Source organism: Vombatus ursinus, unplaced genomic scaffold (assembly GCF_900497805.2).
Source record: "Vombatus ursinus unplaced genomic scaffold, bare-nosed wombat genome assembly UNPS02010769.1, whole genome shotgun sequence".
Classification (NCBI taxonomy): Eukaryota; Metazoa; Chordata; class Mammalia; order Diprotodontia; family Vombatidae; genus Vombatus; species Vombatus ursinus.
This window is the reverse complement of record NW_020950547.1, coordinates 2230680-2255955: the sequence shown is the minus strand read 5'-3', so window position 1 is coordinate 2255955 and position 25276 is coordinate 2230680. Positions and strand designations below refer to the sequence as shown.

Genomic DNA, 25276 nt, shown 5'->3' with positions numbered 1-25276 from the left:
TTCCTTCCTTCCTTCCTTCCTTCCTTCCTTCCTTCCTTCCTTCCTCCTTCCTTCCTTCCTTCCTTCCTTCCTTCCTTCCTTCCTTCCTTCCTTCCTTCCTCCTTCCTCCCTTCCTTCCTTCCTCCCTCCCTCCCTCCCTCCCTCCCTCCCTCCTTCCCTCCTTCCTTCCTTCCTTTCTTCCTTCCTTCCTTTCTTTCTTTCTTTCTTTCTTTCTTTCTTTCTTTCTTTCTTTCTTTCTTTCTTTCTTTCTTTCTTTCTTTCTTTCTTTCTTTCTTTCTTTCTTTCTCTCTCTCTCTCTCTCTCTCTCCCTCTCTCTCTCTCTCTCTCTCTCTCTCTCTTTCTTTCTTTCTTTCTTTCTTTCTGTCTCTCTCTCTGTCTCTCTTTTTCTTTCTTGGCAACTATATCTCTTCTGTCCTTATTGTTTCTATTCTTTCCTGTTATTAGGTCAATGAGTATCTAAGACAGAATGGAACAGGCTTTAATCTTGTGAGCTTTAAAAAATCAGAAGACCCACCAAAAGTCCAGTGATGGGAGAGTATTTTTCTGCCTGTATCTGTTGAGCCTATGGAGGGGCTAGCCCTGAGGAGCAACCTGCTTGGCTCATCCGAGCAGCGAAGCAAGCAGAGGAGTAACTTGTCATTGATTACTCCACACCCAGAAGTAAACTTGATGGGAAAAATTCCTGGGAGCAACCACTGTTAAGTCTTGATCCACTCTCCTGGAGACTGATGTGTAGAGGGGAGAGGATGCCCTGGCTTTTTTTGGTGGGGAGGGATGACAACATTTTTGTACTTTGGTTATTGCTATATCTCTTCAGTAAATATTCCTTTGAAAAAGCTAATTGATGTTAATTGATCATCAAGGATATATCAACTGATCTTTTAAATAGGGATGATGATATTGGGTAGATCAGGGGTGGGGAACCTATGGCCTCAAGGCTACATGTGGCACTCTAGGTCTTCAAGTGAAGACTGAATCCAAACTTTACAGAACAAATTCCCTTAATAAAAGGACTCAGTCAAAAGACCACACCCAAGGACCTAGAAGGCCACGTGTTGCCTCAAGGCTGCAGGTTCCCCACCCCTGGGGTAGATGGTAACTGGCAATGATACTGTGGGGAACAGACACCAGATGGGGGCTCAAGATGACACTATTAAAGAAACACACAACTCTTCAGGGTTCCCCTAGAATCCTGAGGGAAGGGTGAAGTGTTAGCCATGCTTTGGGGTCCTAACCTGTTAGTCCAAATTTGAATTGGGAGAATGAGCTCTTAGCCTATCCATTACATAAAGAATTTAGAATTTTCAAAATTAATAAAATTATTATTTTTATAGAAACTGAAGCTTTAAGTCCATTATTCATTGAAAAGTGATATTGTTCATTGAGATGACTGGAGACACTGAGCCATTGATGATGCCCAGAGTCTAGCTAGGAACTCCAAACCCTACAGTTCTAATTACTTTCATTTTAATGTGCCCTATAATTATTTGGGGGGGGGCCCATTAGTTCAAAATTCCTGCCATGGCCCTAGTGATATTTCTTTAGCCTCTTTTAAAGAGAATTGTTTAGCCTTTTCTAGAATCTTCTGAGAACTATGAATTTAGAGTCAAAGACTCTCACGTTGCAGAACTTCCAGTGATTTATGGCATGTGTGCGCTTGTGCACTAGAGGTCAAGGGGAAGGAATTGTTAAGAAGAGCTCTTGGAGTTGGAAAGGGCTATAAAAGAAATGTGAATAGCTCAGTGGAGACTATAAGTCCCTGCATTTTGACCTACTACAAACGTTTTAAATTTCTTCTGTTAGGGCTCTGTATTTGGGAAGCTTTTTATTCCATTTAGGTTGGAGATGATAAATATTCAGTTTAGTGACATCTATTAAAAGTGTTGTTCTTAAATTTTCATGGATCAATAGCATATCCTGGTGGTTGTGGGAGAGAGTTGTATTTCTAATTATGCTTTGGTCCTAGTCTACTTTATTTGCTGAATTACCAAAGGTATTTGTGGAATTGTACAGGGATCTGTTGTCTGTCTGTTATATAGGATGGGGAGCTTCTGAGAGATAATTCTAACCATTTGTGTTTCTAGGTATTCACGGCTGAATTTTTGCAACCTGCAGCGATGTGTTGTACACTTCCCACCATTCACTTGCACAATCTGCATCAGTCAAGATAAAGCCTTCTGTAATTTCTGATGTCAATGACTTTATCCTGAACCATGAACTCCTCTACTTGTATAAGTAAATGTGCATGACTCAGCTGCTTATTCAGTGCTTCTTTGTTCTTGGATCTTAGTTGTTTCATAGGCTCTATCAAGTGGTAAAACACTTTCAATCACATTGGACAAATCCAGTGTTGGGTACTGTTATCATCCTTTACTGTTACTCAGAGTAGAGATGTTTATCCATTCCGAAAGTATTTCTGTACATTTTTCTCATGTGCCCTCAGAATGTTTATCAATCCTCTTTCTCCTTTTTATAGCTATCTTAGGGTGATAGGCCTCATGTTTCATTGATATTGTATGGGCTTTAGTTAGGATACTTTCCAAAACTGTTATTGTCTATTTTACAGTACTGTAAAGGTTACATTAAAATTGTAAAGGTTACATTGAAATGTTAATTGCATTGAATTTTCCCACTTATTTTTGATTTCTTGATTCAAGTAAGTCTTTTTTTTTTTTCTTTTTGATGAGGCATTTGGGGTTAAATGACTTGCCCAGGGTCACACAACTGGTAAGTGTCAAGTATCTGAGGCCAGATTTGAACCGAGGTCCTCCTGACTCCGGGGCTGGCACTCTATCCACTGTACCACCTAGCTGCCCCTTCTAGTAAGTCTTTTAAGTATTCGGTTATAGCTTTCTCCTCGACAGCCTGTGTCTTTCCCTGGGAGAGACCAAGGTATTTTTAGGATGATATTGAGTCTGTAGCTCTACTGAAACCCATATTAAACATCTTCATCTCATAGACTTTCTACACTGATATAAAAATAGAATTTGGACTAAGTAAGTGTAAAATTGTTAAGGTCTAAAAAAAAAACGAGAATATTTAGGGTTTAAAGGTATTGAGCTTAAATCTAGAGGTCCATTAACCCATTTTTGTTGTTGTTGTTCAATTGTTTCAGTTGTGTCCTACTCTTTGTGACCCCATTTGGGGTTTTCTTGGCTAAGATACTGGAATGGTTTGCCATTTCCTTCTCCATCTCGTTTTACACATGAGGAAACTGAGGCAAACAAGGGTTAAGTGACTTGTCCAGAATCACATAACTAGTAAGTGTCTGAGGCTGCCTCCTGGTCCCATTTTCTATCCACATTTCCACCTATTTAAAATAAATCAACTAGTGCTGGTGGTATATGAAACCGTTAATCTCACATACAGTTTGCTTTTTTCTTTAAGTATATTAAAATTCAACATGTTATTTTTCAAGGCAGTCTTGCTCATCTGTTACTATTTTTTAATTTATTTTATAACAATACTATTGCCAGTATGCTCTCTTTCCTTAACTTTTTCCCACTCTCATTGAAAAAAGAAGGAAAAAACAAAACCCTTATAATTAATATGCAAAGCTAAGCAAAACAATGCATTGACCACATCCAGAAATGTTCACCTCTCTGTCAGGAGAAGTGCTCCATTATTATCCTCCGGAGCTGTAGCGGCTCATCTCAATGATCTGATTGCTTATGTCTTTCAAAGTTGTTTTTCTTTACAATGTTGTTATTGTAGAAATAGTTCTCACTATTTCTTTGTACACTGTGTGGAATTTTAATTATTAAAACTTTAAGATAGCTATAGATTTTAAATTCTTCTCTCTTCTGGACCACCCTTCTGAAGGCATATACCCTTTCTCTGTCTACATAAAAAATAAGCACTGTTTAAAAAGTTGGCCCTAACATTTTATTCATTTAAAATCCTGCTTTTGGCAAGAAAAGATCTGAAAAGAACAAATACTTCAAGAATTCCATTTTTGAGCCATGTGATTTAGACTAATACTTAGTGGTTTAGCGATTGCCGAAGAGATTTTGTGTGGAGAAAGTGACTGAGCAAATTACTGTGAACTTGGACTAAATGCTCCACTCAGACGCTGAAAACCTGGCAGTGACAAATAGAATTGTCTCAAGGAGACTGGAAAGTGTCCCGAGATGTTGACGTGAGAAAATGCCCCAAGTTACAGAAGTGGTAAAAACCAACTGTGGATGTCCTTCTAGTATAGAGGACTGGAAATAATCTTTCTTTGGAGCCATCTAAATCCCTGACTGCATTCCTTTAATTAATCAATCAACAAACATTTATCTAGCATGTGACAGGCACTGTGCTAGGCTCTGGTGTTACAGTGACAAAAGCAATACAGTTCCTGACCTTAAGGAGCTTACAATCTAGCTGAGACAAACATGTACATACATAAACATGAACAAAATATATGCAAGGTAGATAGAAGATAATTTGTGTGTGTTAGGGGAGGGCATTGGCAGCTGTGGAAACAGGAAAGGCTTAATGTAGAAGGTGGTACTTGAGGTAACCCTTGAAAGAAACAGGATTCTAAGAGGCAGAGGTGAAGAGGGCATGCATGGGGTATGGGGACCAGCCAAGGCAAAGACACAGAGATGTTATGTTATTGTTGTTGTTGGTACTTTGTTTTTGAAGAGGACCAGTGACATCACAGGTGATGTCTTGCCTTGTGCATGAATTGGATTTAAATGAGTCAGTTTCACAAATCATCAGCCTCACTCTCTCTTCCAGAGTCATCAGAGTCCAGTGGCAAGACCAAAGTCAGGAAAACTGGCAATGGGCAGGGATGCAGCGGATGACCTTGGCATCTCCAATGTCTGACCAAGCTCTAAGCACTCTGCAGTGTCTGCTTCAGATGCCTTTGTGGCTATTGAACCAAATTATTCTCATCCCCCCATTCCACAGGGGAAGTCCTCACATGCATTGGGTAGACATTCCCCTAACTTACCAATGGGTTTGAGGAGTAGATTCCTTGTGGGGTTTATGGGGTGTTCTAGGAGGACTAGCACCTCTGGTGTGAGGGCTTGCCAAGCCCTTTTCAGGGCTGCATATGTACCTTTGGTGTCCACCTTCACCCAACTCTCACCTGTGGCTCCAAGAAAATACAGCGTGCCCAGCAACCACACCCTCATAAAACTGTCTCAGCCCACAGGTTAAACCAGGTTGATGGTTAGGTATGAAGAATCATAAGAAGGCCAGTATCTTCACAGTAGTGTATGTGAAGGGGAGTAGTGTGTAATAAGTCTGGAAGGGCCCAGTTGTGAAGGGCTTTAAATGTCAGTCATTTCTTTTTGATCCGAAGATTAATCCTCTTAAAAACTTGTCCCTCTATTTTTCAAGGTGGATTCTTGAATTCACTCTTCTTCTCGCCAAATATTCATCTTCTTGTCCTTTAACCACTTCCTATTCACTTTAAATTCCACATTTAGCAGATCTAGGGTCAGATGATATTTATTGGATTTATGGAGTCCCAGAAAGAATATATAGGCTCATAGGGTTCAGAGTTGTCAGGGACCTTAGAGATTTTTAACTGGATTTCAGAGAGGTCAGATGACTTGCCCAAAGGCACATGGGCCAGACTGGCAAAGCTGGAATTCAAACTCAGGTCCTCCAACTCCAAATCCAGTGCTTTTCTCATCATAACTTATTTGTATTTCTGAGGGCCTTTTAAACTGGCGACTTCCATGAAGCAGCAAGGTCATTACTATTCCCTATATAATAAAGCATGATTTCTTTCCCCGGATTAAGAAAACTTTTCAATCTCTTTCTTTGGAGGCAAGGTACAAAATGACCCCTTTGCAAAGATTTTGAACCAATTTTGACAACTGTGCAATGATGAGTTAAAGTAGAGTACAGGTTCCTGTTGTTTTTAAAGGCATTAAAGTAAATATGTCAATTACAGCCACATTTGCATATACTGTATTTTAAAATCATGTTTGGTGCTGCCTCATATATTCTGCTCCTGGCAAGCTTAAGTCAAGGAGGTCACCCGCACAGCTGGTGCAGGTGATAGAAATCCCATCAGGCAAATTGAGAAGCTTCAAAATAATGTGCAAAGCACAACACTCCATCTGTTTCTGGCCCATTGAGGTGAGCATCAAATGTGCATGCACTTTAAATTGGGTGTCCTGTCTTCAGAGCAACAGTTTTTATTAAATATATTTCATTATGGTTTAAGGATTATAGATGGCCTAAAAATGAATTCTTAGCATCTTCTGACCCCTTTCTCCCCAATCTACAACTTTCACTTAAAGGTGGAAAGGGGCCACATAGGACTGAGGGCCATTTTTGTATTTTTCTTTGATTTTTGGGTTGCCAGAGCTAAAAAATGCATCATCAAGTGACCTGCGCACTGATGATGTGCCTCTCCTTACCAAGACAGGCTGGTCCTTGGGAAGCAGACTCCGTCTGTTGCCAGGATAATATTCTACATTTTTTCAACGTGGTAGATAGAACCTGCCAGAATTTATACTTGTCGTTCCATGTTATAGGAGTATAGCTTTGCAAGATCTTTGTCAATGACCAACGAATGCACATATTGCTGAAGAAACCAAATAATGTCATTTTTTGACAACGTTGCCATAAACAAATTCAGAAGAAAGCAGAGAGTTGCAGCTAAATGGAAGGATGACTTATAGGTACTCCTTGAGGTGAAGAAAGGAGTAGCTAGGTGGCATGATGTATCCAAGCTTGGAGTCAGAAAGACCTGAATTCAAATCTAACCTCAGGCCCTTACTAGATGTGTGACTCTGAGTAAGTCACTTAACCCTGTTTGTCTAAATTTCCTCATCTGTAAAATGAACTGGAGAAGGAAATGGCAAACTACTGTGGTATCTCTGCCAAGAAAACCCCAAGTCTGGGCACTGCCAAGACTGGGTTTTATCACATATTCAAAGAGAACAGGAAGCATTATTTCATTGGATATTTAGTCACCATATATTTCAGTGCTAAAGATGGCTATGTATTAAAAAAAATCCATCATGAGAAAAAAATGTATTTTTTGCACCAACATTGTTTGCTGAGGATGTATTGGTAAAGAAGTCCTATGAAAAGCCTGATAGAATTCTTCAAATTAAATCAGCATATACTCTGATACTTGATGCAAAGATGATGAGGAGGAGAAATATATGGGAAAGCATAGTTCATGAAGAAGGAATGAAAGAGGCCAAAGAAGAAGCCATAAATGGCTCGCAACTTTGTTATGAGCACTTTGAATAAAGAATTGTAGGCCCTGGAGATGACAAGCATTAAATAACATAGCAAATAAAAAGAGAGAGAGAGAAAGAGAGAGAGAGAAGAAAAAATAGATTAGATTTTAACTAACAGGAAAAGACTTGTTACTGATATGGGAATTCTCCCTGAATCAGCTGTTTCTTTACAATCAGATGCTTTTGCCACAGCAAGGAGACCAGAGGAACCCAACAGGTACTTTGGTTTGAAAAAAATCTGATTTATTTGCCAAATGAGGAGCAGTTAGGTGGTGAGTAGAGAGAGTACTGGGCCTGAAGTCAGGAAGACCTGGGTTTAAATGCAGCCTACTAGCTGTATGACCCTGGGCAAGTCGCTTAATTTCTGTCTGCTTCGATTTCCTCTGAAGCAAAATGAGGATAATAATAGCAATTACCTCCAGGGTTTGTTTCCCTGAGGATCAAATGAAATAATATTGGTAATGATATACTACACTATCCTATCCTATCATATTGTATTATAATATTATATTTTATTATGCTATAATTATATTGTAATATTCTTAGCATAGTGCCTGGAAAAATAGTAGGCACTTTTGTTGTTGTTCAGTTGTTTCAGTCGTGTTGGACTTTTCATGACTCCATCTGGGGTTTTCTTTGTTGTTGTTCGGTTGTTTTGGGGTTTTCTTGGCAAAGATACTGGGGTGGTTTGCCATTTCCTTTTCTATCTCATTTTACAGATGAGATACTGAGGCAAACAGGGTTAAGTGATTTACTCGGGGTCACACAACTAGTAAGTGTCTGAGGCTAGATTTGAACTCAGGAAGATGAGTCTTCCTGACTTAAGGCTCTATCCAGTGAGTGTTCAACAAATGCTTATTCCTTTCCTGAACAGAAAAATATGATTGCCAAAGGAAAGGACAGATTAGAATATAAATTCATTTGTAAAAATCTCAAAAAGAAAAATGATGAAGGATTATGAACAGTATTATCTCATAAAGCAAAGAGAAGGCTAAATCAGTTTAAAGAAAGTTGGCAAGATATAGAACTAAATGAAGTTATCCCAGGGAATTTACGGATGAGAGTAGAAGGAAGACAAGAAATAGAAGAAAAATAAAAAAAAGATTTGTAAAAATTATTATGGCAAATTTTAAAAATCAAGGACTATGGTACCACATTCCACATCATAGCCCCGATGTGCCAATAGGTAAAGTAGGGATGGCACTGAGGAAAATGAGGATGACAAAGGCAGCTCAATAGAATTAAGTGTATATAGTGGAAATAGTGACACAATTATGAGGGCAAATATACAAGGTATCAGAAGGAGGGAACAATAAAATGAAATGAGAAAATTCAGATATTGTTAACCAAGATAACCAAGGAAGAAGATAAATAATTGACGCATATGCTTACTTTATTAAGTATACAAAATTTTCGTGAAAGTCATCTACACATGAATGTAGGACATCATGGATGACGGATTGAGCAGAGATGTAGGGAACAAGTAGGCATTTGCAAGCAATATTCAACAATGAACATCTTTACCATCTCACAATTGTCTGAAAGATAATGGAAATATAAAATTTCATTTTGTTGCATTTTGTTGGAACAAAATACTTTTTTACATGCTTGCAAAAAATTGTATCCATCCCATCCATACATCAAATCATTCAAGCCTTCTTGAAAGATATAACAACAGAAACAGTCCTTTTTAATGAACTTCTGATAAAAAATATCAGATAAGGCATAAAACAAGAATGAATGCTGGCCAGTGGTGTTTGTCACTATGATGGAGGAGATCCTATGCAGAGTCAAATTTGAAGAGAAATTCCCTATGGACAGTGAAGTCTTTCAGATCCTTTTTATTTTATTTTTTAAGTAAATGACATTTTGCTGATTGCATCAATCCCAGTATTATTGCAGAATTTCCTGGAAGAGACCTATAATCACTCAAAGGAGTTTTTGGCTGACTATCCATATAGGAAGTATCAAATGGAAGAAGAATGTCTATTGCCCAGATCAAAGGATGCCTTTGGATGGACAAATATAGAACTTGTTCATTAGTATGTATATTTAAAGCAGACAGTACAGACAGATAACAAATTAAGCCCTGATTTGAAGAAGAGTGGACTGAGTTGCTTTCAGGTAATGGAAAACTGTCTTTAAAGCAAAGACCTCTCTTATAGTACTAAATTCTACCAGTGTTACCATATGGCAGAAAAACATGGAATATAACAGTCTCCAAAAAAATTAAAAATGAGTGTCACACAGAAGGCAATGGAGAGGTGCATGGTGGGTGTGAACAGGCTGCAACATTTACCCAATGAGGAACTTCTGTTACATTAAAAGAGCATTAGTGACTCCATTTTGCTCTTATCTACCATTTTGTGAAGTTAAGTTTGAACTTCTTGGAAATCACCTGATTTTGGAGAAGTCACAAGATTATTTCCCCTTCCAAATGTCACCTTAAGGAATATAAAAAAACCCTACCCCCTTCCCTTTCAAATCAGTGTCTCCTGATCCCCTCCACCAATAAGAAACCTCAATCTCTATATCCTGTTTTTCACTCCCTCCAAACTGTGTAGAAACCAATGGTCAATGTCCTTGGCTACCTTGGGTTGGACCTGGTTTGTTTCTTGAACTGTATGCATTATTAAATAAATAATCATCTGGTGTAACTACTTGGTTTCTTTATTCCACATAACACTTCATAGAAGACTAAAAGTAAAGCATGTCATTTAGGAAATGTGAGATAATCAGGAGAGAAAGTAGGCTGATAAGAACAAGGAATGACAGATGGACAGTCATAGTGCTTCTTGGAAATGTCAGGAGAAAGTGATGAAGGCTTCCAGTGCCTTGGGTGAACCCCCCTCCCCCTAGGGGTGAATTTATGGAGGGAAATGGACAAGGGTCTCCCAGGATGGGTAGGCATATATGACTTTCAATCTGCAACTTGGAGGGAACTTTCAGATGGATTCAATCTCAGATCTATTTGAGTAGGAGTTAGTTGTACTGTGGTGGGAATGCTTTTTTTTTTTCTTTTCAGTTTTAGTTTTAGATGTTCAACCATAGTAAGGGGAAAAAAAAAAACCCTGAAAAGTATTTTACCACAGGCTCTTTAAGAAGCTGAGAAATGGGTGTCAGCCATAATCTCCAGGCTTGTCAAAAGGTTCCTGCCTCTAATCTTCCAAGTTCCTTCATGGACAATTTAGATCTCTGTTCTCTGGATTATATTCTCACTAGGTCTTTCTGACTCTGTGTTTACCCTGTTGTCTTGGTCTCTGGGTTGGCAGCTTTTTCTGTATCTATCCTCCCCAGGCTGACCTTTGTATTTTGGTCAGTTTTCCCTGTGCTTTTTTTTTATTTATTTTTTTGTTTGTTTATTGGCGGTTCCTGTAGCTGTGAACTGCAAACTTCTCAGTCTTCTCTGTTGAACCATCTCTGCTTTTTACTGTTCCTTAGGGAACCCACAGCAGAGGATCTGACCACAGTTAACTACCATATTCCTGATCTCGATTCCTTGCTTTAGGTAACAGCACAAGCTACTTTACAGGTCATTTATGATTGAAGATTTTCAAGTGAGAAGTTAGTAACAGGGTATTTTGTTTTAATTCATTTTGGTCCAGTCATGTGATTTCATCAATGCTGAGAAGATCCTGGTATGGGATGCAGATTAGCAATTCATTTATAATTTATATCATTAGAGAGTTGCCTGGTGTGCTGAATGATTAAGTGACTTGCCCAGGGTCATGTAGTCTGTATGTGCCAGAGGCAAGACTTTAGGTCTTTCTGACTCCAAGGCCAACCCTCTTCCATTATACCATATTGTCTCTTTGGGACTTGTTAGCACACCAAATGCAAACTTACGGTGAACAGCTCCATCAAGGCTCTATGAGATAGGAAAATGAAATAAACCATTTTGAATACATGCTGAAATTTAAGTCATTAAAAAAAAAGTTAGCTAAGGCTAGTAGATTCTTGGGGCTTAAAGAAACCTCAGGTGTTGTGTAGTTGATCATTTAAAGATATCAAATGGCTTAGGAAAAACAATATACCATGATAAATTCCAACGGGTATCTGACTTAAATATAAAAGGTCACATCATTAAAAAATAGGGAATGAAAGGAAGGTCCTGGCAGACCTATGACTGGGGGGAAATTCCTAATTAAATGAATAGTGAAAGAGATTATGGAAGATAATGTAACAATAACTTCAGTAATCTCTCCCCCAGAGACAATTATAGATACTGTATCTTTTAGCAAGGCTGTACAATCTTTTTTTTTTTTTTTGCTTTTTGATGAGGCAATTGGGGTTAAGTGACTAGCTCAGGGTCGAGCAGCTAGTGTCAACTGTCTGAGGTGGAATTTGAACTTAGGTCCTCCTGTCTCCAAGGTCAGAGCTGTATTCACCCTGCTGCCCAAGGCTATGCAATCTTGATGTGAAAGTCATCTGTGGAGAAGACTGCTTTTTTTTTTTTTTTTGGTCATGGTTAGAAAGAAAATTAGTGAGATACAGAGAAAGAATGAGGAGAACTTCTCTCTTTAGAGAACTGTTTTGACCTTTGGCTTGGAAAAAGATGGAATGAATTCTTGAGAAGAGACTAGTATCTTGAGACAAGTGAATGGTGGAACTGTTATATGAGTGAGAAGTTAAGTTGTAGTGATAGTCAAATGTGATTGGTTGTTGTCTTTCTCACAGTTTAAACATTGTAAATAATTTATTTCTTTGTGTTATTATGAGTTTCCTTGTTGACAAATTGGATAGCTAGTAACTTTAATATTTATTTAAGCCTAAGAGCTTAGGGCTTTAGTTATATAGCGAGAGATTGTTTTGGAAATAAAGGTTTCTCAAGTTTATTAAATATTTATTAAATAACATTGAGTAAACTAGGGTAGGGGCTCCAAGCTAGTTAATTAATTAATGAGAGGTGTATCCTTTTCATAATTAATAGGAAATATACAAATATATTCCTGGATCACCATAGAATCTGGGATGATGAGAATGAATATGGTAATAGGTCAAGTAGCAAGTTTAAGAGATTACTACCTCATATAGGTTAAAAGGGAGTGTGGTCAACCCAGAACCCATGTTAGAAAAAAACAGATATTTTTATTATATTAAATGCTGCTAATAATAGTAACAATAGCTCATATATTTTGTTGTTGTTGAAACAGTGGTTCAATGAACAAAAACTAAAGTTAGGAACCACTGGTAACAGGTCATAGGATCCGTGATGGGAGATTACTTGCATTGAAGGCCAAAGGTCATTAACTCACTATGTGAATTAGGTTAGTTAGCTTCTCACTTCTCACTTCTTCTACAAAATGGGGGAGGGAAAGGGGTGCAGCAGATTAAAAATAATGATAATAATTCACATTCATATGTTGCTTTATTTAAAAATGCTTTTACTGTAAAATAAAAAGACAAAAACATCAATTAAAAATTTAAAAAGAGAAAAATAGCATGGGAATGCAGTAACAAATATTTTAATTTTTTTTTTAATTGAACAAATAACAAGTGAGGCAATGGCTAGAGCAGGCCTGCACAACCTGTAGCCCAGGGGCCACTTGCAGCAGGCCAAAGGATTTTGGGTGGCCTGTGAAAAATGTAGAGGAAAACATCCTTCATATGGAGAGGAAATCCTTTGGTGGGCCACAGGTTGTACAGGCCTGGTGCAGAGGATAGAGAGCTACCCTTGGGGTCAAGAAGACCCCAGTTCAAGTTCCATCTCTGATACACGTTGGTTTTGTGACCCTGGGTACATCACTACATCTCTCAGAGCCCAGGAAACTTATGATGATAAATTGTAGACCAAATGTTACATGCATTGGTGGGGGCAGTTTTCTCATATGAACGAAACCAGAAGTTTAGTGACAAAAACCAAAGAAACAAAAACAACCCCAAATAGCTATAGGTTCTTGGGTAGTATGATAGAAATAGTTTTTATTTTACATAAGCTAGCATGGGAGGCATCTCTAATCATCCTGACCTATCTTGCCCCTGGACTTGTATGACTCTGGAGGAGAGAGTGAGGCTGATGACTTTGCACAGCTCTGCCTCAATTAAATCCAATTCACTTGCAAGTCAGGAAATCACCCTCCTGATGTTATTGGTCCTCTTTGAGAAGGAAGGGTGAAGAAGGAGAAGAAGGAGAAGGAGAAGAAGGAGGAGGAGGAGAAAGAGGAGGAGGAGAAGAAGAAGGAGGAGGAGGAGAAGGAGGAGGAGGAGGAGAAGGAGGAGGAGGAGGAGGAGGAGGAGAAGGAGAAGGAGGAGGAGATGAAGGAGGAGAAGGAGGAGGAGGAGGAGAAGGAGAAGAACAACAAGAACAACAATAAGAACAACAACAACAACAAAAACAACAACAGCATGCTAGCATGGTTTTCCTTTAAGGAGGCCAGGAGGTTATCCTCAAGTTTTGTTTGATTCAGAGGACTGGAATTATTAAAAATAGTAATAGAATTTATTTGACATAATCTAGGATGGCTTCCCTTTAGGGAGGCAAGGAGGTCATCCTTAGGATTTGGTTGGTTTGGAGGGCTAGAGATATGAAAAATCTAATTTATGGGGACTTGGTATTTCTGAGGTCTAGCAGAGTTACCAGGGCCCTGTGGAGATGTCTTTTGGACCTAGCGTTGCTACGCTGGTGAATGTGGAGGCAGAGGAGAAATAGTATCTGCTTTTATTAATTATGTCATTTTAATCCTTTGTTATTAAACAAAGATGGTTTTATTGTATTTTATGTGTCATGAATTTGAAAATAGACATTTATTAAACAATTCTGTGCTGGGGTTACAAAAAGAAGTATAAGACAGTCCCTGCCCTCAAGGAATTTACAGTCTAATGAGGGAGCAAGCAAACAAAGCAAACAAGCAAACAACTATGTGCTTTACACAGGATAAACAGGAAATAGTGGAGAGAGAGAGAGAGGGAGAGAGAGAGAGAGAGAGAATGAATTTTAGCTGGGACTTAAAGGAAGCCAGGGAAGCCAGTAGCAGAAGATGAGGAGGGAGAGCTTTCCAGGCATGGTGGATAGCAGGAGAGAATGCCTGGAACCAAGAGATACAGTGTCTTCTTTGTGAAGCAGCCAGAAGACTAGTTTCACTGGATTGAAGAGTATGAGGGAAGCAGTGTAAGGAGTAAGAAGGCTTGAAAGGTGTTTATGGGTGTATGTTATAAAAGCTCTTTGAATGCCAAACGGAGGATTTTGTATTTGATCCTGGAGGTGATAAGGAGCCATTGGAGTTTATTGTGTATGTTTGATTATTAGCCTATTGAGGTGTTAAGAAAACTGTATTATGGTATCTGACATTGGACCTTGCTCAGTCTTTGGGCATCTCTGAAAGCCTTCATCCCACTCCATTATTCTGAGTCACTCAACTCTTTCTATAAAGACTTGAGGGACTCTTGGGATTAATCCCCTTTGGGAGAGGGCCCAGGCCTGGGCTATAGGGGACTGAGAGGACTGGAGGCCATATGTCCACATCATGGTGGACTGGAGAAGGGAGGTGCCAAGGATATAAGGGTCTGTTGTATGCTGGCAGTTAGGTTGTTATTATATCTTAGAGCTTTCAATGAGTTCATAATGGCACACTGGTTTCTATTTTGGGTTTTGAGGGGAAGACCCGTAAAAGAAAAGAAATTACTGCTCATGTGAATGTGAGTGGAAAATCCTTTGTCAAATTCTTAGTTTTGGTGGCTAATCAGGGTAGTGGGTTATGGGAATTGATATTATGAGTTTTATGAGGTAAGAACCTGTATGAGTACTTATAGCAACTTGTATGCTAGTTATCATGGTTAGAATTGGATGGAAATCCTTGGAGCTGCCTGAATCATCCTGTGCAGTCAATTTAAAGTAACATTGGGTCCACAAAGGGGTGTCGATATCTCTTCCTTAGTAATGGGGATGAAGGAGGCTGGAATAATTCATTATACAAACTCCTCTTATAACGGGCTAGCATAACATATGGTCTGAAGTCTGCTTGCAGCTCGCCAAAGGATTTTGGGTGGCCTGTGAAAAATGTAGAGGTTGTAACAGGAAGTAAAGAGTGCTTTATCAGTGCCCTGCTTAACCCACCTTTCACTAGTCACTGTTGTACCCATCATGTAACTTGGAGGCTGGGTTGCCACTGCACACTCCCTCCTGTTTGTCATGTGACCCATGCAACCAACCATCATCAGTCTGTCTCTAGTCTGAGAGTAGAGAGAGTTGTATCTTTTCGCTGTGTTTTCAGTCGTTACTGGCATTGAATAGGGACAAAGTGAATGCAGCCCATGTGCCAATGCAGCTGACCCCCGCTATGGGAATAGAGGCAACACTGTGAGGGCTTCTGCCCCTCCCTACCAGCGTGGGTGCCCTCCAAGTTACACGACTGTCTGATGCTCTCTCCAAGGTCAGTATTTCTTTGTTTGGGAGCAGTTGCTGTGGAGATATTTTGGTTTTAACATTAAAGTTTTTGGGGTGACTTTGTAAAATGAGTGATAAAAAGAAATGGAATCAGAAGATAGAGTGTTTAATCCAGAATGGACAAATAGATACTTGTTTACTTACATGAGAGACAAAATATTGTGCCTTGTTTGCTGAGAAGTAATAGCTATTCTGAAGGAATACAATCTTCGTCGCCATTTTGAATCAAAATATCCTGACTTAAGCAAATTAGACACCAATGAAAAACAAATTAAAGCATCCAAATTGTTGAAAAATCTCAGTGGGGAACAATGGTTTTTCAAGAAAGAAAACTCAGAAAATGAGATGGCCACTAAGATTAGTTTTCAGATTTCTCAAGAAATTGATTTCAAACATGACTCCAGAGTACAATAAGCTGATTGCTGACAAGAAGTGCAATATGTCCTATTAACTAAATGTAAATAGTAATAAAACCTGAAAAATGTATTAAAACTTGTACTGTTTACCAAAGTAATTTTTAAAAACAATAATGTGATTTCATAATATAAATCTTAAGTAATAAGTGTAATTGATATTAATTGAAATTTCCCTTTTTAAAAAATGATTTATATGAAAAATAGTTTAATCATTAATTATACATTTACTTGGAAAGTGAGCCACTAAAAATCTATCTGCGGCCCTAAGCAGTTTAGCCTATTTTAATTTTGGCCCCTAGCTACTGCCAAGTTGTCCAGGTCTGTCTTACAATAACCCAGTGTGGCTGGTGAAGAAAATGAATAGTACCTGGAAGCTTACAATAGAGAGTATTCTTTCTCATTCTGTGTCTTGACAATTCCTCCTTGTAAGCAACCATCTTCCTCATCCTGTCCCTAATCTTCAACCCCCATAAGAAACCCTAAAATTATATCATCATCCTACAGGCTGTATAGCTTTCTGTCTATTGTGAATAATGATTTCTCTTGGTAATCCGTGCTTTGGAGACTCAAAGTTCCACTCTGCCAGCCTTCTGTCCAAAGTTGTTCAGAAGGACATCTCTGATAATGATATTGCATTGAATCTTCTTATCTTGGCCAAACTCCAACATAGGCCTGAATTGATTTTATCCTACTCAGGTTTGGATAGACAGACTTCCAAGACTTGGGGTGGTATTTCCTTTGATGGCGGGTGATATTGGCCCCTGTGGACTGAGTGATCTAAAGAACTCACCCACCTCCTAGTTTGTCAACCAATCATGGTTGATTGGCATTCTCTTGGGAACACCTACTCTTCGAAGGGCATATAGTGCTGTACCCCAAAATCCCAAATGGAGCTGGTTCTGCACTGGCCCCCTGGGGGGCTCCAGTTTTGGACTGAACTCTCATGCAATGCATGTTAAGCCACTTTGAGAAATTAAATCATGGACATACATACCCCAATTTTGTCTCTTTCTCAGAGCCAACTCTGTTTCATATTGGGGTTCGTGAGGTTCATGGGGCTTGGGGTTCTCAGTAAATGATCCTGGTCCTTCCAAATATCAGGGCCTTTGTTTAGCTCCTTGCTAATCTCAGGCCCGTGAAGCTTTCATGAAATAAAGCACTCATTGGTTAAGAGAAAATTATCTAAGTGAATTCTTTCACACCTGAACCATGCTACCTCAACACTGTCATTGTGAATATTCATCCCCAGTATCCAAAACACGGTACAAATTGTTTGTTGTCTGGGGTGATTTTGGGTGTTAAGGCTATGGTGGAGGTGTGGACTATATGACAGCTGATTCTTCACAGAGCCCCTTTGGATAACTTAGAGGATGTCCCCTTGTTCTGGGGGCTTTGTTTAGCTTGCATATCCTGAAATCTCTCTTAAAATGCCTCTCATTTTTACAGTAAAAGCACACCACTCCCCTTTCTATATTCTTTTCTTTTCTTTTCTTTTTTTTTTGGTGAGGCAATCAGGGTTAAGTGACTTGCCCAAGGTCACACAGCTAGTACGTGTCCAGTGTTTGGTCTGAGGCTGGATTTGAACTCAGTTCCCCCTGACTTCAGGGCCGGTGCTCTATCCACTGTGCCACCTAGCTGCCCCCCTATATATTCTTAATCTCTCTTTCTGGTCCATTGTCCCTTCTTCTCTGTTCTTCCTCATCTCCCCTTCATGGTGGTTGCCAAAATCTTCACTTGCTTAACATTACTTTTCTTCTGTTTCCTAAATTGATTCTCTTTCTGCCCATCAAACACATGTGTGCAATTCCCCTGAGTTTACTAATAGTTTTCCCACTCCAGCCAGGGCAGAACTTATGAAAGTAATGGGAAATGTCTGCCACGGATTGATTAGCATAAACTGAAGCAATTGCCCTTTGATCCTGCTCATTTTCCGGATCCAGCTGAGTAAATTTCTAGGTGGCAGCACACAATTATTCCTTACAAAAGTGGTTCTTATGTGTGCCATGGTCTTTGGTTCTGAGAAACCTGGATTTTATGGTGGTGGTCCATTGGTTTGGACCAGGGCCTCCAATGGACGTGGTAATGAGGGGCAGTCTTGGTTTGAAAGTTCTGCCCAACAGTACCAATAATCTATTTACATAGGCTCTAGATCTTCAAGTCTGGTTTTGAGCATGTGTAGCTAACAATAATCAAAGATGGTTGGCCAAATTTGTTTTCCCCAATTATCTACATGTGGAGTCTAGTCCATGCTGAGCATTACTGCTTGAGTTTTGGACCTTCCTGATTGAACTGGCAGTTTTCCCTTGTCCTAAGCTTTTAACAGCTTGCCTAATGGGGAGTCAGCAGGAGGCATAAGCTGTCCTGATCACATAATGGTATGGTATCCTTTAACTGTTCTGTCCCTTGTTGACCTAATATTGAGTCAAGACCAATTACCTACCATTACCTTTTCCTTCATGGGCTCTTGCATCTTCATGCAAAAATGAGAGAAAATCAATTTTGGGTTCAAGACCTATTTCTCCTTATCCTTCTTGAGTTTGGGGAATTTAATTCTCTTACTACTTCATAGCTGACTGATCACTAAGAGAATCCACTCCAACCACCTTGGACAAAGGTCTGAGTGCTGGTTGTGGAATTGGGTAGTAGGCTCACCCAGTGACAGTTAAGGGAGAGAAGATCCTCAGCTGGGCTCACCAAATTGTTAAAATAAATCTTGGTTTGGGCTTTACCCTGTTCAGCTAGGTTATACAATGGACAGTGAACCAGGCCTGAAGTCAGGAAGACTCATCTTCCTAAGTTCAAATCTGGCCTCAGACACTTACTAGCTACATATTGCTGGCGGGTCACTTAGCCCTGTTTGCCTCAGTTTCCTCATCTGTAAAACAAGGTGGAGGAGGAAATGGCAAACCACTTTGATATCTCTGCCAAAAAAAAATCCTAAATGAGGTCAACGAGGAGTTGGACGAGATCGAAATGACCAAACAACAACTGGTTAAGAGGTAAGAAAGGCAAAAGTATTTTATTAGCACACCAAAGCAACAAGCAGTTGGAGTTGTGGCAGGTGTGGACTTCAAACTACAGGTAGCTTTTATAGACAGGAGGAAACAACTTCCACACAAGGACAAAAGTGTGCTGATTGGTACACTTATCATAAGGAGATGGGTTTTGCGCCACCTCAGTTTTCTTGCCATGTCTGAGTGTGTGTGCAAGGGTATTTCCAAACCACCCTCTCCTGCAGACTGGCTGCATACATACCCAGAGTTTAAGCAAGGTTTAAAGACTGACTCTGCACAAGAATGTACAAAAAGCACTGAATTAGTCATTATGAGACCAAGCATCTAGTCCTGGCTCTGCCACTACCTAGTTGTGTGACGTTGGACAACACTTGACCTTTTGGGATTTCACTTTCCTTACATATAACAGGAAAGTGTCAGGCTTGACAATCTCTAAACTTCCTTCCAGTTCTAAAATTCTTTAATTCTATGACACCATGGACCTTCTCCCTTCAATTTAGCCTGCATGCTTCTGCTAGACCTCAGTTTCCTCGACTGTAAAATGAGAGGGTTAGACTAGGTTAGAAATTCTTGACCTGAGATCCATGAACTTAAAAAAAAATTTTTTAAATGAAATATAATTGGTTTCCTTTGTAATCCTATGTATTTTTGTTTCATGCATCGTTCTGAGAAGAGGTCTACAGATTTCACCAGACTGTCAAAAAAGGACTCTTAGACCCCCCCGCCCCCCAAGTAGGTGATCTCTGAGGGCTCTTCCAATGCTCAGAGCTTAAGAATGAGTCTCTGACTATCATATTCTCCCTCTCAGTCTCAGTAATGGGCATTTGTTGGGAGATGGCTCAGTGGACAGAGCACTGGGCCTGGAGTCAGAAAGTCCAGAGTTCAAATGGGGCCTCAGACACTTACTAGCCGCATGACCCTGGGTAAGTCACTTAACTTCTGTTTGCTTTAATCCCCACTCCAGTATCTTTGCCAAGAAAACTCCATGGACAGTATGGTTCAAAGGGTCACAAAGAGTTGGACATGACTAAATAATAACAACAAAGGCAAAGAAGAGGAGCTATCTGCTCCGTGCTTAAGGTCTGAACCCTTGCATGGTGAGCAGTGGTAGCAGAAATGGCTGTGACCAGGAAAATCATTTATGTTAGCCTCCCTGCATACCCTAATCACATACCTTCCTAGGCCTGCGCTGCAGGGAAAGGACAGCCACTCTGCCTTTGATTTTAGTGGGAGAAGGAAGGTGGACCAGGTACTTTTGTGTAAAACTGCACTGATTATCTAGTGGAGGTTCATAGAGGCTGATTCTCTGTGCCTTCTACTACAGGAGATAAAAGCAGCCCTTCTGTATCTCAGACCCAGAGGCAGCCTGAGAAGGCATTCTTTTCTGTTGCATGCAGAACATCAAAACAACAACATGAAAAATTTATAGGAGAGCATGACTGGGAGTGCTCGAAAGGTCCTTAAATTTGAGATGACATAGGCAAAGGTACTGTCCGGCTTGAGCAGTCTATGAGTTTATGACATGATGTTACCATGGCCAAGAATCAGGCCCAGTTGGCCACTTTACACCTTTTGTCATGGAGAAATATGGAATTGTAGGCACAATTAATTTGAGTGTGCAATTTGCAGCTGTAGTAGTACAAAATTCATTTTAGAGATGTTGATGATTCCAGTTGGGCCAGTAAAGAAGATACAAGAGAGGACTGTTGCCTGTTAGATCAACCTTAAAATAAGCCATATTATCTGTTTAAATAGCTAGTGTTTTAGCCATAGCCTCTGTCTCTTAAAACAGGATTAAATTAGTGCTTCTCCGTTTTTTAGTTGGCAGCCTTTTCCCAGAGTTCCAGTGCTTTAATGCAGCTGTCTCCTGAGGAGTTAAAGGAAGGACCACAAATATATTTGCCTGTAATTTGCATACTTCCCCAGGCTCTTCTACCTAGTCTCAGGACATTTGCATATGGTAATTTTATTACCAACAGTTTATTATTGCTATCATCAAGGTTCTCATTATGGGATTCTTCTCCTCCTCTGTTCCCTGTTCAAACTATACTGAAACCCTGTGGCAAAGCTGCCACATGCATTCTCTTAACCTGGGTCAGGCTTCACACTATGAGGTGTGGAATATTGCATTTACTGTCAGAATGAAATGTGACGCTCATAGACCTATAACATTTAAGAAAATAAGTTTTGTGTTAAATATTTAACACAAAAAAGTACCCTCAAATTAACTTAAAAACATATGAAAATGCTTCTGCTGATTTTTTTTTAAGTTATCACCTTCATTTCTGAATAGATCCCACTCTCCTGCCTTACTGTAGTAGGAGCAACATCAATTACTAATAAAAAGACTGGAATATTCACCCCCTCCCCTCCCCCCAATTTTCTAAAAAGATAAAGAAGTTTTTCTTTCTTTTTTTTTTTTTCCAGGCAATTGGGGTTAAGTGGCTTGCCCAGGGTCACACAGCTAGTAAGTGTCAAGTGTTTGGTCTGAGACCACATTTGAACTCAGGTCCTCCTGACTTCAGGGCTGGTGCTCTATTCACTACACCACCTAGCTACTCCAAGAAGTTTTTCTTAAGACTTGATTGGGAAGTTAAGACTTGAACCACTTATATGAATGTGATGGAATTACTGTTGTGCTATAAGAAATGATGAGCAGGCAGATTTCAGAAAAACCTGGACTTATAGGAACTGATGCTGAGTGAAGTGAGCAAAACCAAGAGAATGTTGTACAAAGTAACAGCAACATTGTGTGATGATTAACTATGATAGACTTAGCTCAGGGGTGGGGAACCTAACTCTTCTTAGCAATACAACGATCCAAGAGAATTCCAAAAGACTCACTTCTGGAGAAAGAATTGTGGAGTCTGAATGCAGATCAAAACATATTATTTTCACTTTTTTTTTGTTTTTCCTTTCTTGTGATTTTCCCCTTTTGTTCTGATTCTTCTTTCACAATATGACTAATGTGGAAATATCTTTAACATGATTGTACATGTATACCCTATCTCAGATTGCTTGCCATCTTGAGGTGGAGAGAGGGGAGGGAGGAAGAAAAATTTGGAACTCAAAATTTTACAAAAATGAATATTGAAAACTATCTTTACATGTAATTGGGAAAAAAAATAGAAACAAAATTAAGGAAAAAAAAAAGACGAACCACTGACCTGCAGGATAAAAGCCCAGTTTACAAATAGTCAGCACTCCCAGGCTTGAGAGATGTCCTATTGCTATTGGAGTCAACATGCTCGTCTGACAGAATACCACACCATAAGATGTGGTATAGCAAGGTATGCTCAACTGAATAAACTCTGGATCTTAGAGGAATATCCTTTCCATGTTAGTGTTAAATAAACTTATTTTCTTAAATGTTATAGGGTTTGTGAGTGTCACATTTTGTTCTACATTCAAAGTCTCTCCCCTTCTGTAGAAAAGAGAGGGAAGTACATTTTCTCATTTCTTTCTTTAGGGCTAATATTGTTCATAATAATTATGTAGATTTCAGGTTTGTTCTTTCCATTTACCTTGTTTTAGCCATTGTAAAATCAATTTTTAAAGACAAATTCAGTTGAAGGTTTGGAGTAAAGAGACCTGGAGACATAAATGCCAATTTACAGAGAGCCCAAGTCATCATCGCAATGAGGAAGGGAAAGGGGATGGAGGCAGGTCTTACTGTGAGCAAGGTAGTCAAGTCAGAAGAAAATGACCAAGGGGTAGTCATTAAAGAAAATCTTCAAAAACATCATTTTTATAATTTACAAATTTCTAAAGACTTGTCCATTGATTTTGCCAGGCCATATTTAGTATGGAGTGTCCCACCATTAACATAGACTCAGTGTATTACTTGTACAATGCTAATTAGGGTATGTAGAAAGGCAGAAATGAAGTGACCTGATGTAAAATGCCAAAGCAAGCTAGCATTTAGCAAAGATATTTTAAAAGCTCAATTTATTCAGGATGCTTAATGATTGAAAAAAACAACAACCAAACAACCCACCGAACTATACCACAGGATTTGTAACCATTAATCACTATAGCCCCTAGAATTGACTAGATTGCAACCAGGTGTTTGGGGGATTATGATAATAACAAAGGAAAACAGGAATATTTTAATAGTCAAATTATAATTAGAAGCAATTAATTTAAGTATAAGACTTTTAATTGGCATCACAGGTCAAGGTTACTACATTATAAAAGCATAATTAGGATATTTAATGCAGAGGCAATAATCCAATTTGCTCTACAATGACTTATCCTGCTTACGATAAGTAACTTGCTAACAAATTCAGAGACCAAACTTAACAACCTAAGAAAAAAATGAAAGACATCACTATTGATTTTAAGCACCAAGGAGGGAAAGAGAATAGGTTAGCTTAAGAAAAATTCCAAAAATTGATTTAAAAAATGTCAGGAATCACATCAGGTTTATTATTATTCTCCTATGGTACCCACTTTGAAATGATACTTTCATACAAGGCAGAATCTGAAATTTGAACCTTGTTGTAGCTACAAAATGCTTCAAGTCCAGATCTCAAGGGGAATAAAGTTTAAATGGGAAATGTCGTCGTCCAAAACATGGATTCCCGATCTTCCATATATTCATAAAGAATAAAAAAAATCCCATTGTATAGATGCCACAGTCCTCTTTGTTTTCTTTTTGCTAGGCAATGGAGTTAAGCAACTTGCCCAGGGCCACACAGCTAGTAAGTGGCAAGTGTCTGAGGTCACATTTGAACTCAGGTCCTCCTAACTTCAGGGCTGGCTGCACCACCTAGTTGTCCCCTCCTCTTTGTTTTCAGGTTGGGTGAAATGTATATCTGGTGTGTGTGTGTGTGTGTGTGTGTGTGTGTGTGTGTGTGTGTGTGTTTCAAAGACAAAATGATGACGAAGCAAAGTTTGAAACTATGAGTATGTAATCAGAATGAACCCATATTTCAAACAAAGGCATTATTCTTCAGAGAAGCATAGCATTATTGTTCATGGAAGAACCTTGGCTTTGGAATTCAAGAGTGACATTTTACTAGGTTGGGGAAGTACTTAACTTCTCTCACCCTCAATTTTCCCCCTTGGGAATTTAGGGAAATACTACCTGTCCTGCCTTATTGTGAGTATTAAATTAAAGAAGAGAACATACACGACCTTCTTGGTCAATTGCAAGACACATTTGCAAAACTGGACCTATGATCAAGTATCGGGATAAGGGGAAAATTGCCCTCTGAGACTGAGGACTAATTTACCTGGACAACCAGCACAACCACTTGGTTTAGACAGAATGGTGTAGTTAAAAAAAAAAAAAGCACTGGATTTGGAGTGAGAGGGTCTGGATACAAATCTTGTTTCTGTTGTTTATCATCTGAATGAAGCGGGGGCAGGTCAACACATTTTTTTCTGCATTTATCTACCCCGATTACCTGTTTCTGAGAAACTCCATTTCTTTTGTTGCCCACGACCAAAAAAAAAATTTTTTTTTCATAACTGGTTCACCTCTGCATCTATTTTGGACCACAATCACCTTCAGTAACAATTTATTGAGAAAGCTGACACATCTAAAATGGTACCCAAGATCATACAGTCCCATCTGTAAACACCTTTTGTCAGGCCAGAAATATTTGGGGACAACTCTTTAGGTTTTTAAGGGGTTAATGGTCTTCTGGTGTTGGAAACTATCTAGGCTCAATAACTCTGCTTTTAAGAACTCCTTATAGTCAACGGAATTTAACCTCTACCCTGGGACCTGGGAAGACCATTTGTTTACAAGGGTATCTCTGGGTTATTTTGAAGACTTCGATGCTGTTCAGATTACTTCATATAATTTTTATGCAGAACAATTATCTTTGTTTCTGGAAGCAAACAAATCAGAAGGAACTGAACAGAAATCTGCTGTACTTCCAATAGTATGTGGGAGGAATGACCAAAGGTGTGAGAGAGGATCCCTTCCCACTTCTCCATTAAAATTGAGGTAGCTGATGAATTTGTGGAATTCTTAAAAGTACTAATTTCCCTACCACCAGCACTATCAGACACTGTTCACTTATTTAAATTTCACAAATAGAATCAACAGCTTGTTGAGGGTATTGTCACTCATAATTCATTTTTCTTAATGTTTCAATTTTAGGAATTTCTTCTATAACAGATTGTGGGATCATCTTGTATGTTGAGGTAAAAGTGAAGTACTCTCAGGATTTGTACTGATTCTTGACTGAATCAAATTTGACAAAATACCCTGACTGAATCAGCGCATAGTTCTCCCCATCTGTA

General features: G+C 39.1%; 1 protein-coding gene across 1 annotated transcript in view; it reads left to right on the top strand.

Moving 5' to 3' along the window:
* ATP23 (ATP23 metallopeptidase and ATP synthase assembly factor homolog) overlaps positions 1–2572 on the top strand; it is a 71509-nt gene extending 68937 nt beyond the window's left edge. Inside the window, exon 6 of the mRNA XM_027855035.1 lies at positions 2085–2572. Coding sequence (XP_027710836.1) covers positions 2085–2171 — 87 coding nt within the window. The 3' untranslated portion in view covers positions 2172–2572. The remainder of the gene's footprint in view (positions 1–2084) is intronic.
* The last annotated feature ends 22704 nt before the right edge of the window (positions 2573–25276 follow it).